This window comes from Podarcis vaucheri, assembly GCF_965113315.1.
Source record: "Podarcis vaucheri genome assembly, chromosome: 3".
Classification (NCBI taxonomy): domain Eukaryota; kingdom Metazoa; phylum Chordata; class Lepidosauria; order Squamata; family Lacertidae; genus Podarcis; species Podarcis vaucheri.
The window spans coordinates 35,695,207-35,708,553 of NC_138761.1; the positions used below are offsets into that span (position 1 = coordinate 35,695,207).

Genomic DNA, 13,347 nt, shown 5'->3' on the forward strand with positions numbered 1-13,347 from the left:
AACACGTGATGCACTTAAATCCTTTTAATTTCTGTGGAAATTAAGAACATAACATAAGAATGTAAGAGGAGCCCAAAGGTCTATCTAGTCCAGCATCCTGTTTTAACACTGACTAACCTGATGGCCATGGGATGGCCACAAGCAGATCCTGAGTGCAACAGCACCCTCTCCACTTGTACTGGTATTCAAACGCATATTGCCTCTGACTGTTGGTTGGAACTGTCTTTGTCTGGACTGGACGCAAAGAATTCAAGAGTCTAGATGACTGCCCATATGCTCCACCGTCACCAAGAAATCAGAACATGGAGTAAATTCATTTCTGACCTCAGACACAGTGGCCATTCTCCTTCACACACATACAATCTCTCCTTAGAAAATCTGTCCTATAAGAAAATTAGCAAACTGACTAGGAAACATGTATGCTAGCTCCAACTTCAGTCCTGACTCTTGATCACCCTATAGTATGTCTTGCCTACCCACCCAACACTGCATTTCCACTGCCAACATAAATCCACGTGGCCTGGGATTTATAGCAGTCCTTGGTTGTGTAGTTATTGGCAACAGCAATTTCAGCCTACGGAGAACAACGTTTGGAACAAGCCGTCATTTAGACCTGGATTTATGCTTGTTTGTTCTTCAGAAATGAACTCAGCAAACCATAAATTTCCTTTGCAAAAGAAGAGTGCAGCCTGGGAATATTTATGGACTACAGACAGGAGAAGGAGCTAGCTGAGACTCATAACTTAAGGCTTCCCATGGAACCTGCGCAGAAGAAGCTTATTTGTGGGACTATCGCCCACTTCAAGAGCAAAATAACTCACTAGGATGTCCAGATAGCTACAAGAACAAAATACTTTGGGGGATGGAGACACATGACTTTTTACCAGGAAAAGTCCATTTGTACAATTACCAAAGGGTATGTGGAAGAATGTGGGAAACTGATAGAAACTAGCTTTGTCATGTGACCAGGTGCTGTCATCACCCTAGTACACTATATTTTTCACCAGATGCTGGGGCTTAGTAAACAAATCTCATCATGTGACCTTCCTATGAACAATTGATATCCCCATTCATTCATTCATTCATTTCATGCTCATACTTGAAGTGACAAGTTGTCACTTCACATCCTAGGACCCTCGTACCTACGGGACCGCCTCTCCCAATATGCCCCATGGAGGACCTTAAGGTCCATAAATAGCAACACCCTAGAGGTCCCGGGCCCTAAGGAAGGTAGATTAGCCTCAACCAGAGCCAGGGCTTTTTCAACACTGGCTCCAGCCTGGTGGAACGCTCTGCCTCATGAGACCAGGGCCCTGTAGGATCGTATTTTTTTCCACAGGGCCTGTAAGACAGAGTTGTTCTGGCTGGCCTTTGGCTTGGAGTCAATTTGATTCCCTCCCCCTCTTTCTTTTTTCCTTTCTCCTCCTGTGATGAGGCTGCATTTTAATGTTTTAATGTTGTATTTTAATCTTGTTTTTAAGTTGTATTCATTCAACTTGTTTTATTATTGGTTGTGCCCGGCCTTGGCTGGGGAGGGCGGGGTATAAATAAAATTATTTATTATTATTATTATTATTATTATTATTATTATTATTATTATTATTATCTATTTATGCCTCTGACTCTAAGTGTTCTCAGGTGTACATTTGTTAGAAATCAGATTTGGTACCAAGTTGAGCAAGACGAGCACCACAACCTCAGAGTTGTCCGCGACTGGACCTAATGGTCAGGGGTCCCTTTACCTTTATAACATAAAACTGCTTCATGACAATATTCATAGAAGTCAACTATTTCCGTGGATTTCAACATTCTCCACATCCAACATGCTTTGGAAAGGACTTCCAGGATATGGCAACTTACAATCTGAGCACATGCAGAGCATTCACAAGACTGGTTTGACATGCTAAAAGCCACCAGAAATGCCAATCCATGTTTAGCAGGCTAACATGAAGAACTGCTGTGATGGAAAATGCTGCTGAAACCCAAGCTATGTGTCTCAAGTGTTTCCCATTGGTTTGTTCTAACCTTCTAAACCCATCCCACGCTCCCAGCCCATAGTTCTACTTGATTCTACCTTTCAAACATGCTCATTGGTCCAGGTCAAAGTCTCCTAACTATGTAAACCTATCCATGTTTGCTCAGAAATAAGTTACATAGTGTTCCATACTTTGCTTCTGTCCTGGCTTTAGTCCTGCCTCTAATAAACATGTTCAGGACTCTTTTCAGGCTGTATCTCTCCACATGCTGCAGAATGAGATGGGATTGTGGTGGCAGAATGTTCAGGTTCAGACTGCAGGTGTGAAACATCACATTTCTTAATATTCTCCAACATATTTCCTGCAAGTATAAAACCAGCATGGCAGGGAGATGGCAGAACCAGAACCTCTCCCCTTGATATCCTAAATTTCTACATGCATGGAATTTTTTATGTGGTGAACAATGAAAAATGTGGATCCACACCTGAAATCTGAAATTATAGCATTTACTCTTCCATCTTAGACACAGTTGTAATGCATATGTTGGTCCAGCCTTCAACATAAAGCTAATTTTATTTGAAATCAATATTTTCTGAACACCCTAGTACCAAGAGCAATACACAAATGTATCTGCTCCTACTGAGTACAGTGGTACCTCGGGTTACATACGCTTCAGGTTACAGACGCTTCAAGTTACAGACTCCGCTAACCCAGAAATAGCGCTTCAAGTTAAGAACTTTGCTTCAGGATGAGAACAGAAATCGTGCTCCGGCGGTGCGGCAGCAGCAGGAAGCCCCATTAGCTAAAGTGGTGCTTCAGGTTAAGAACAGTTTCAGGTTAAGAACGGACCTCCGGAACGAATTAAGTACTTAACCTGTGGTACCACTGTACAGATCACCCAGGACAAGTCACTTTAATCACACTGTACAAGCTTTTAATGAGGCGTTATTCCCTGACATCAGCACAACATTTTCCCCTAGTGACCCTCACTGAAAGGTCATCTCTCATTTCAGCTCCAAGTCTGCCATCATTCCACATGCATAACATTTCTTTTCTTGTAAGAATTTAGCACAGGGGAAAGGTGGCAGATTTACAGCTCCAGAAACAGGTTTACTCTGTGTAGACAAAAGTAGAACCAAAGTAGCACAGTTTAAAAAACAAAACAAAAAACCGGCACATCTCTCCATAAGCAGTAAAACAAAAGGGCTAAAATATTAAACTTAAGCTGTCATAAATTATGTCGGTTTTCTTTCATTAGAGTTGCTCTGTGAGTTTGTTACTATTTTTTTCTCTTCAGAAGGGGAATGCTTGTGGGAGTAGGATTTTCTGCATCAGATGCCAAAGGAACATGGCTGGCCATGGGTACAATGTATCCTGATAGGGGGCAGCACACAGAATTCCATTTCTTCCTCAGGCAGCAAAATATATTAAGCCAACTCTGGGTAAGGCAGATGAAGAAAAGAAAAAAAAACCCAAAAACCAAATTAGGCTGTAGCTATGAGGTCAGCTTATAGACTCAGATATCAAGTTACACAATTTGGATTCTGAGATAAACAAGCAATGGCTGCTCCTCATCTCAGATAATTTTTAAAACACTTAAAAACTATTTTAAAATGTTTCATTTTAGCTTTAGAAGTGTCTACTCTACAAGCAGCTTCATAAGAGAGCCTTCTATGGAGGCATATGGGGTCCAGCCTTTATCTCTGGTGGGAAGCAATATAAAGGTGTGATAGAAAGGTAAACATAAATTAATAAATACCTAGATGAATAATCATTTTGTCCAGCACTTTCACTGCAGCGTTGTAGATCCCAGAATTCTTTGAGTTTAGGTTGTCAGTGACTACAGTCACCACAGAGACCAGGACTGGATTTAAACCATCTTTGAGGATTGGGATCATGGAAGCAACTGACTCTAATGCATACTGATTCACTTTCTTGTTCGAGTCCTGAAGTCTCAGAGTAAAAGCATCAAAGATCTGTTAACACAAAAAAGAACAAGTAAATCCTACTGTAAATAGCATACTGCGCTGTTAGCACAGAAAAGTGGAGAAACAGAGTCAGTTACAAGTCTACATATGGAAGCAAAACATTTCAATATAGTGTCTTCACAGCCATCAGAACCTCTTTTTGTACGTACTACAATTTCTCATAGTGGAGAGATAGCTCCTAACAAACCAAACTAAAAAACTGGGGATAATTTGGGTTTGAGATAGGGTGATATCCTTGTCTAATTTACTGCGTTATGTTGAGGAAGTTTTACAAAAGTTAGCTCTATGATGGTGAAGGAATAATCAAGCCAGGATCAGCAACATGTAGTTAAGGGAGGGCATTGATTGATTGATTGATTGATTGATTGATTGATTCTTTGGGTCATTAATAGGGTGTGGTACTCTATAGCTGCCTCCTTGCCCTCTTGAATGTAACCAGTTTTGTTTTGTTTTTAACGCCTCTATACAACCTGTAAACAAACACTATGTTCCTGGAAACCAAGATCTCTTCTTTCCACAGTTTACAGAGAGATGGAGGCCAAGAAGCATCAACCGCTACGAAGGTTCTTCAGAAACAGCAGCACATTGAACATTGCCCTTACATAAGGGCAAAATATATGTTATATTAGCTATGTAGTTGTGCATTTAAGCGCTAGCAATCCACACTGGGATCTTAGCATGGGGCTGTAACTCAAAATGGAATTTAAGCATGGCGGGGGGAGACTCCCCACTGTAGCCATAATCCACATTGTGCCATTTGAATTGGGAGAGGGGATCTTTCCATTTGGATCTCCTTTATTGTACTTGCAGGTGCAGAGCCCCCAAATCTGGATCACAACCGCAGTAGGGCCAAGGATTAAAGTCCCTTCCCCCATTACATTACCAATCTGTGCTTAAAGGCACAGCCATGTATCTCACATAATACATAGTTCACCCATCAGTTAAACTGAGTAGGGAATCAGGATTAAGATGGCCCAACCTAATCTCAGCGAATGGGTCACCTGTATTAAGGCTACTGGCACCCAAATGTATGGCATCCAAGTACCTGTATGATATTTGAGGACACAAACTGGGGGTTGTTCTTGCAGTGCTCCATTAGCAACGCCACTCCCTCCATTCGCATCTGGAATTCCTTCGCCACCAGCATCTTGTTCAGCTCCTTGAGCTGCTCCATCATTTCGATGCTGCGAAGTGACGAGCGGCGAGCCACCGACTGCGGGATGCTTAGGACATCTGGGACAGAGCTGGCACTGAGAACCAAAGGTTTATTTATTGTGTTATGCATTCATAGTACTTAAATGACAGCACTCAATTACATTGCCCAATTATATTGCTCTCATGACTAGGAGTGGGCGAATTGTCTGTTTCTGTTTCTCATTTTTTCAATCATAGCTTCTGTTCTTCCACGTTTCCACATCAGTTTGTTGTTGTTTTAAAAAATATCCTCATGAAAATTCATACATGTCTTAGTGTGAATTTGTCCTAATACACACACTGTTATATGCAGTTTTGCCTGCTATATATTTTTGTACACACTTTTCATAATTTAATGGCTTTTTGTATGTTATTTTCTTGAATATATGCATGTTATACACACTTTAGTATCTGCATTTTGGGTACACATTACTCAGTTGGAGAACTGTCCTGCAAAACATTAATAACTGCATACGCTGAAAGACAGCTGTGTTTCAGTTCTTCAGTTGTTTTGGGAAGGGCCAATTGGGCAGGTTCACCTTTGAATGCAAGCTGAAATGAATTTTTCCTCCATCCCTAACTCAGCACCAACACAATTTTTGAAATTCAAAATGTATAATGCACTGAAGCAAAATGTTTTAATTTACTGAACCCATATAATTCACTTTGTCTGTAAAGTTATCGATGTGCCAAACTGGAAGATGACTGGCAAAAAAATGGAAGTGGGGAAAGTGAAAGAAGGCTGAGGTGGAGGAAATCAGGAAGGTCCTGTCTAAGGTATAGAGAGCAAGGAGCTAGGATTCATGGGGATGGACAGCACATGCTTCTGGTAATTTCATTCAGTAACACAATCAAGGGCCTTTTCAGCAGACATTTTTATTGAATGAAGGAAACCACAATGGATCCCACGAAAACATATCATGCTAAAAGATAGCAAAAAGAAAAACAGCTCTGAGCATGCAGAGTAGTTTAGAAGAGCAAAGGGGTGCTCCATACCTTTCCTCTGAAGGCAGGCTGTCCAGTGAGGTTGTCAGACTGCTGCTCTTCGACCCTCTGTGGCTTTTGGCAGAAGGAGCTTGAGAAGATTGGTCTTCTAATCCCTGCATAGAGAAATGCATAGGCCAGGAGTGGTTAAGCTTTCTTGAGTCAAAGGCCACACTGGCCTTTGGTCAACCCTCCAAGCACTACAGTCAGTGGTTGGTGTGGCCCCAGTGGTTGTTTCTGGCCCCACTCTCTTATTCAAACACACAGGCACACACACATACCCTCCAGAGGGCCAGTGTGGTTAAGAGCGGTAGTCTCGTAATCTGGGGAACCGGTTTCGCGTCTCCGCTCCTCCACATACAGCTGCTGGGTGACCTTGGGCCAGTCACACTTCTCTGAAGTCTCTCAGCCCCACTCACCTCACAGAGTGTTTGTTGTGGGGGTGGAAGGGAAAGGAGAATGTTAGCCCCTTTGAGACACCTTCGGGTAGTGATAAAGTGGGATATCAAATCCAAACTACTACTACTACTACTACTACTACTACTACTACTACTCTTCTTCTTCTTCTTCTTCTTCTTCTTCTTCTTCTTCTTCTTCTCCTTCTCCTTCTCCTTCTCCTTCTCCTTCTCCTCCTCCTCCATAGAAAGGAGCTGGATTGGGAGGGTTATAGCCCCCTCTGCACTCAATCAAACTAATGACTGGGGAGGGAGCAATCCACCCCACACTGTGCCTGCTTTAAATATGCTTTCGTTTCACTATGGCTGCCATCAAAATCAGGGGTGCTTGGGAAGTTGTGTGACCCCTGATATAGGCATTTTAACAAAGAGTGAAATTCCACATAGACAAGTTGCAGTATTTTCAAACTGTTCCTGTAACATTTGAAGAGGAGATGTATGGGCACAAACATATGCTTAAGATCCTAAGAAAATCTTTGTTGGATCATGCCAATGGCCTATCTATTCCAGCATCGTGTTTTCTCACAGCGGCCAATCGGATGCCTGTGGGAAGCCTGCAGGCAGGATGTGAGTGCACAGAGGTGGCCTGAGACATTTCAGCACTGGAGGCAAAACACCCCCTGCCACCCCCACAGTGGAGAGGGGCATGAGGTTCAGAGAAGGCCTCGTCAAGCCTTGCCAGCCCACCAGACTACAGTGGGGAGGGGAGCTTTAGAAAGCACTTCTCTTGAAGGAGAATCAGTTTCCAAAGCTTCCTTCCCGCCCAGTAGCAAAGCTGGGTGGTGGAATGCCTCCCCTCTTGCCAACTTGGTAAGAAAAGAGGCATTCTGCAGAGCTTTGCTGCTGGTCCTAAAAAGTCTGAGAGATTTCATATGTCTTGCTCTGAACATGATTGAGCTTGGATCCAGCCCTTAATTTTTATTTACCAAAGAATGAAATATATTTGATCTTCTGATTCCACTTTCAGCGCAAATATTTCTTATAAAAAGATTTTATTAAAGCTTTTTCATAATACAGTAAGATAAAAAAATAATAATCTAAATAAAAACAAAAACAGAGAGAGAAAGAGGAAATAAAACACCAAATCTTCCCAACACATTCTGTGCCCCTCCATACTCACTTTCTGCTTAATTGCAGCCATGACATCACGCAAGTCATGTGACGGTAGACACTGCTTCAAATACCCATCAAATTTTGAATGGGACATAAGGATGTTCAGCATCTTCCGGCCATAAAATCTAGCACAAGGCGGTAAAAGTTAATTAAGAACATTTGATGGCAAAATTGTGACTCTGTTTCAGAAAGTGGCATTTGTCTGGTTCAGGGTGGTCCAACCTCTCAGGCCAAGTGGGCCATGATAGTACTTTGACACATTACCCGTGAGCCACACACTGAATTAAATTTCCATATTGTAAATCAAAGCGTTCACAATATAGTTACTATTATTTAACACACACAATTAATATAATTAAATTCACAATTAATGAGTAAAATATAAATGTCTACAAAAGACAAATCACAAAATAATTCAGAAAAATAGAACCACCACAGATTCTGAAGGAAGTATACCATAATTCAAGACATCAAGAACACTTTTCATTGCCAGCACTCATTCATAATAAAAATGAATGTATGTACCAATGTACCAGTGTGCTCTAGCGATGAGAGTATTGGACTAGATCAGACCTGGGAGATCAGGGTTCAGATTCTTTTCACAAACCTCTTTGGGGTAGCTGCTGTTGTTGGTTTTGTTTTTACAATCAAGTGGCATATGAATTTCATGAAATGAATGAATGACTGAATAAATAAACCACTCCCACCATACCTGGCCATTGGCCATGCTAGCTGGGGCTGATTGAAATGGAAGGCCAAAACATTTGGAGGGCAATAGGTTGAGAAAGGCTGGTCCATTTCAGCTTGCAATGAAATGCATTCAAAGACTCTCAGCTGTTTGGCTGGCAGTTTACCTTGTGTCTTGATTGCAGTCTTGAGCAAGTTTGACCAGCGTCTGCACTAGAAGCTCTGTACTCTCCCGGTTGCCCGAGAGCAGTTTCTCTGCCCCAATCTGCTCCACGATGGTCAGCAAGTGTTCAGCCGCACATTTCCGGATGAGGGGGTTACGGTGGCTGCAAACACAGTGGTCCTAAGAATGAGACCTCTTCTTTTCTTATACTGCAAAGTGGAAAAAAGAGCTGGGCGCCTGGCAGCTACCCCAGCTTGCCTCAGCCAAAATACCCCAACCCAGCTAGTTCTGACCCTAACTGGCAAACTGGCTTGCATGAGTGGGAAACCTGAATGTGACACTTGGCTTAACTTCATGCAGGCAGAAAAGGAGGACGGGAGCAGGAAAATGGAAAGGGGGCAGCTGAAACAGATGGAGTGGTTGAAGGAGGGGGAGCAGCCCTCTGTAAGCCATCAGTTCAGATCTCTGGCAAGAGTATTTTGCCTCAGCTCTGGCAAACCATAAGCAAGGAAGAAGACGGAGAGGGGGAGGGGGAGGGAGGGAGAGCGCATGGGGTGACCACACCCATTTTGGACTCCAGCCCCACCCATCCTTGTCATGCATCCCTGAAAGTTTACCCCCCAGGGACATGATCCTGGTGCCTTATTATCCAGTGTGATTGCAGCCCTACTCTACTTCAAAAGGACAAGTCATGGGTAAGAAGAGGTGCAAGGGCCCAGAAAAAAAAATCTAGGGAAATTGGTCCAGATATAACTGAGGAAGCAAGCATGCAGAGGAAAATGCCCTTCACGTACTTCACTCCATTGGCCATGAGGGCAGCCATCGCTCGTGAGGGAGTCACATTCTGCGCCATTACGCCCAAGCATTGATCAGCTGCTTTCTGGATGAATTCACTAGAATCGCCTGCCTTCTGGAGAAGGACCCGAGAAATCTCTTCAACCTCTTGGTCCATATGCTTCTTCATGGCCTTGAAGAGGTCAGCTAGGGTCCCGATAGCAAACCGAGATACTTTTGACCGGAGGTTGCTAACCTGGCAATGGAAACATTACAAGCTGAAACGTTTGTGCATTCATGTGACCCTGTTTGCTGCTGCAAATGCTGACATACCAACCAAAGGCAGGACAATTTATTTGTAATTGTCCACAAAATGCCACACTTCTTATCAAAGTGTGGATAATAAACCAGGATGTGCCAATCAAGTTGAGTCACTCGCGGTGTACATCTGCATTGCCTTCCTATCATGAATAGGAGAAACATGGAATTGTTTCAGTTTTGATAATGGCTCCATCTGAATGGGTACCACGACCTGCAGATCTAACCTAAGGAAGGAGAGTACTAAATCTGGAGCTCTTAACCATCATTTAAAACATATACATGCATCAATGCTTAATAAATAAAATAAATAATACAGTCAGGCTTGCTCACTGGTTTGAGCAACTAACAAACTTTTTGCTGCTGTGCTCCACATGAGAGACAACAACAAAAAATCATTATTTGTACCCCACCCATCTGACTGGGTTGCCCCAGCCACTCTGGGCAGCTTTCCTCACTTTTACACACAAAATACTTAACAGGAGCTGAATGTCCTGACAGATGGGGGGTGAGCTGCCAATGCCTGAAAAGAGCTGTAAATATTTATCAGTCCTAATTTCTTATATTACTTTTTAAAACTATGAACCGAAAAAAGGGGGGATTTCTGGAAGGGAAGTAAGCCATCCATTTTTCATTCTATGTGTATAAACAGACACCCTGCCGTCAACACTTTGCTTGTGTTTCGCAAAGTGGGAGGGTTTGAATCCCACAGAACTGAATCCCACATTCAGATAATTAAAGTTTGAAGATGCTCCAACCTTCCCATTAACAGGGAATCAAGTCTACATCCATGATAATTTCAGAGAGAAGCCAGAGACCACAAATTACACAAATGGCCAGCCATTATTTGCTGCAGATGACAGAAGGCTTAATGGCCTTGCCAACTTTGCTATGTTAACAGCCCAGTCGGCTGATCAAACAATGAGCAAGTGTAGAAATGGCCCCTGTGGCTTCTTTTACCTCCTGCTTTTTATTAGAAGGGTTTAAAATGAGAACAATAAAAACCTCTCCATTAAGCGATCAAATAAACAGCAAAGCTGTTAAGAGCAGCCGTTGGGTAAATAAGCTCCCTAGAATCCAAGAATTGGCTGCCTCACAGAGTCCAGCACATAACGTATTTGGGTTTGGGGAAATGTAGGTAGCTCAGATCAGCTTTTGTTCTCCCTTTTTCTGGGTGGAAATAGAGGAAGCATTTCAGATAAAGAGATGCAGTTGATAGAAGAGACAGAATCAACATGGTTGGACTTGCAGGTTCTTCTGTGAGACATGCTGAATTTGGGTTTCAACAACTAAGTACAAAATGCATGTACATCAGGTTAGATACGAAAGCTACATAATATGACTAAACTGTATCTTTCAACCCACCTCCGATATACATCAGAAAGGCCCTAGTCCTTTCCTAATCACTGCTTTAAGTGAAGTATACACATTTGGGTCCTCAGTAACTGACATGCTTCACGGGTATTTGCGTACAAGAACCCAAATACATTTCTCTTTCTTCTTCATTCCTTTATTTTAGACAGATATTTGCCACTTACATTTATACATAAAATATATTTATTATATAAAACCATGGCAGACTCCAAGATGCAGAGGCCATAGCTCAGGAATGAGGAAACTTTTTCAGCCCAAGGCTGCATTCCCTTCTGAAAAACTTTCCAAGGACCTCATGACGGTAGTGTGAGGGGCCAGAGGCAAAAGTACTTGAAGCAATGGATGTAAAATTTACCTTTGTGCAATAGTAGGATAGTTTCTGCATACACATCTCTATATTCTCCATCCAGACACACAAGAGGCATTATCAGTGCATTGCTCATGTATGCAAGTTTCTCAGAAGGTCCACATGATGCCTGTCCTCTTCAAAAGGCCACCCCATATATTTCCTCCATTTACTGTATTTTTCGCTCCATAAGATGCACTTTTCCCCTCCTAAAAAGTAAGGGGAAATGTGTGAGCGAATGCAGGCTGTGCAGCTATCGCTGGAGCCGATCCCTCTTGCTTTCCTGGCTTCAGCGATAGCCACGCAAAGCCTCTTGGGTGCAGCCGGAGCGCTCCTGCCTCTTCGCTCAAGAGGCTTTGCATTGCTTTCTTGTTTCTTGTTTTCCTCATCTAAAAACTAGGTGCGTCTTATGATCAGGTGCATCTTATAGAGTGAAAAATACGGTAATTCAGATTTGCTGTTTTGACGGTTTTGCTTTTTTGTTTTTACTTATTGGATTTTCCATTGAAACAGGAAAGTGGGACGTCAGCTCTTCCATGGATACTAACTCAACTTTTATTCTTTCACTCCGTTGCCATTCTCCTTGCTAAAATAGAGTAAAAAGTCACTGAAAGCTTAAGTTTCAGAAGCAGACAGCTTTGTGGAAAGTGAGTAAATGCATGCAAATTTAATCAATTTGCATGGATTTATTTTGTGCTGAATTCCTCCCCCCCCCCCCCCGTGCAGGTTATACCCAGCTTATTAATTGCTTATTTTTCCAGTAGAGATAAGGAGCATATTGGGCAGCAATAGGTATAGACAGGTATAAAAGCTGCTGAGAGACCCATTGGCTAAATAAAAACAGATTGGGAAGTGTCAGGTAAGATAGATTGGACATATGTTAAATGCACATTTCCCACCTCCTTTGTGGCTGCCAAGGAAACATCATGAAGTCTACACTGGAGAACTTCTGAATGGCAGGTAGCCAAGCATCGGATGCTGAAGAGTCCTTTCTCCTTCAGGTGCCTGAGAGGCAATTATCAGAAAGACGGAGGGAGAGGAGAGAAGGGAAATTATTGGTCTCGCCTGGCATTTTGCAGAAACAGGATTTCTCACTGTAGTAAAAGAGTCTGAAAATGAGATGTGTCACAGAAGCCACACATTGGGAATACAGAAAAGCAAAGATGCTGAATTTTAACAGAAGCTCTTATACACTATGGTTTTAAAACTACTATTGGGGGAAAATACATTCCACTGTGTGCTAGACAGAATCTCCTATGAATTAAGCTGAATAAGAGAGTGTGATTGATTTACTAGTTCCACATGATAGGCTCCATCCTTGGAAAGGGCTGAAACCTGCATGGCAAGTTTTTCTCTTGCGAGGCTCAAGAGGTGAAGCTTGTGGAGCCCCCCCCCTTTTTTAAGGCCAATAATCCCTCACAACTCTGCCTTTCTGAATTAACAGCACCATCTGCAGGTGATCTGGCGACAAAAATGAGCACAGGTGACAAATTCCAGAGCAGCAGCTGCCAGAAAGGTAGATGTGTTTGTACTCTTAGCAACAAGAAACAATATCATGGCAACTTAAAGACTAACAGATGGATTATAGCATAAGCTTTGTGGACGATGGCTCACGTCATGAGACGTGTGAATTGTTGTCACTGGTTGGCAGATATATCCAATGAAAAAGAAAAAAATCATGTTAACTGTGAGGTCCAGTGGCAACGAAGACTGAATCTTCCACATCTTTTTGAAAGCAGAGCTTTTATATTTCCATAGAAAACTAATGGTGTGTGTTAGGAAAGGCTTTTTATCAAGTTGTATATTTTAAAAAGTAGGATTATCTATGGGAATAACACATTTCAAATTAAATGTGGCAACATTGTGCAACTCACTGGCATTATTACAATGTCTGGGAGTGTTAAGCAGGGTCATGGCCAGCGCTACTATTAGACAAAGTGGGGAAGCCACCTGAGGTAAGAAGAAGAAGAAGAAG

The 13,347-nt window shown here is 42.3% G+C and overlaps 1 protein-coding gene across 1 annotated transcript in view; it reads right to left on the minus strand.

The window, feature by feature from the left end:
• TOGARAM2 (TOG array regulator of axonemal microtubules 2) overlaps positions 1-13,347 on the minus strand; it is an 81,372-nt gene that overhangs the window by 23,152 nt on the left and 44,873 nt on the right. Inside the window, exons 12-18 of the mRNA XM_082214810.1 lie at positions 12,272-12,377; positions 9,355-9,590; positions 8,565-8,723; positions 7,718-7,835; positions 6,155-6,258; positions 5,010-5,208; positions 3,736-3,952 (exon numbers count right to left, since the gene is read on the minus strand). Of these exons, the coding sequence (XP_082070936.1) occupies positions 3,736-3,952; positions 5,010-5,208; positions 6,155-6,258; positions 7,718-7,835; positions 8,565-8,723; positions 9,355-9,590; positions 12,272-12,377 (1,139 nt within the window). The remainder of the gene's footprint in view (positions 1-3,735; positions 3,953-5,009; positions 5,209-6,154; positions 6,259-7,717; positions 7,836-8,564; positions 8,724-9,354; positions 9,591-12,271; positions 12,378-13,347) is intronic.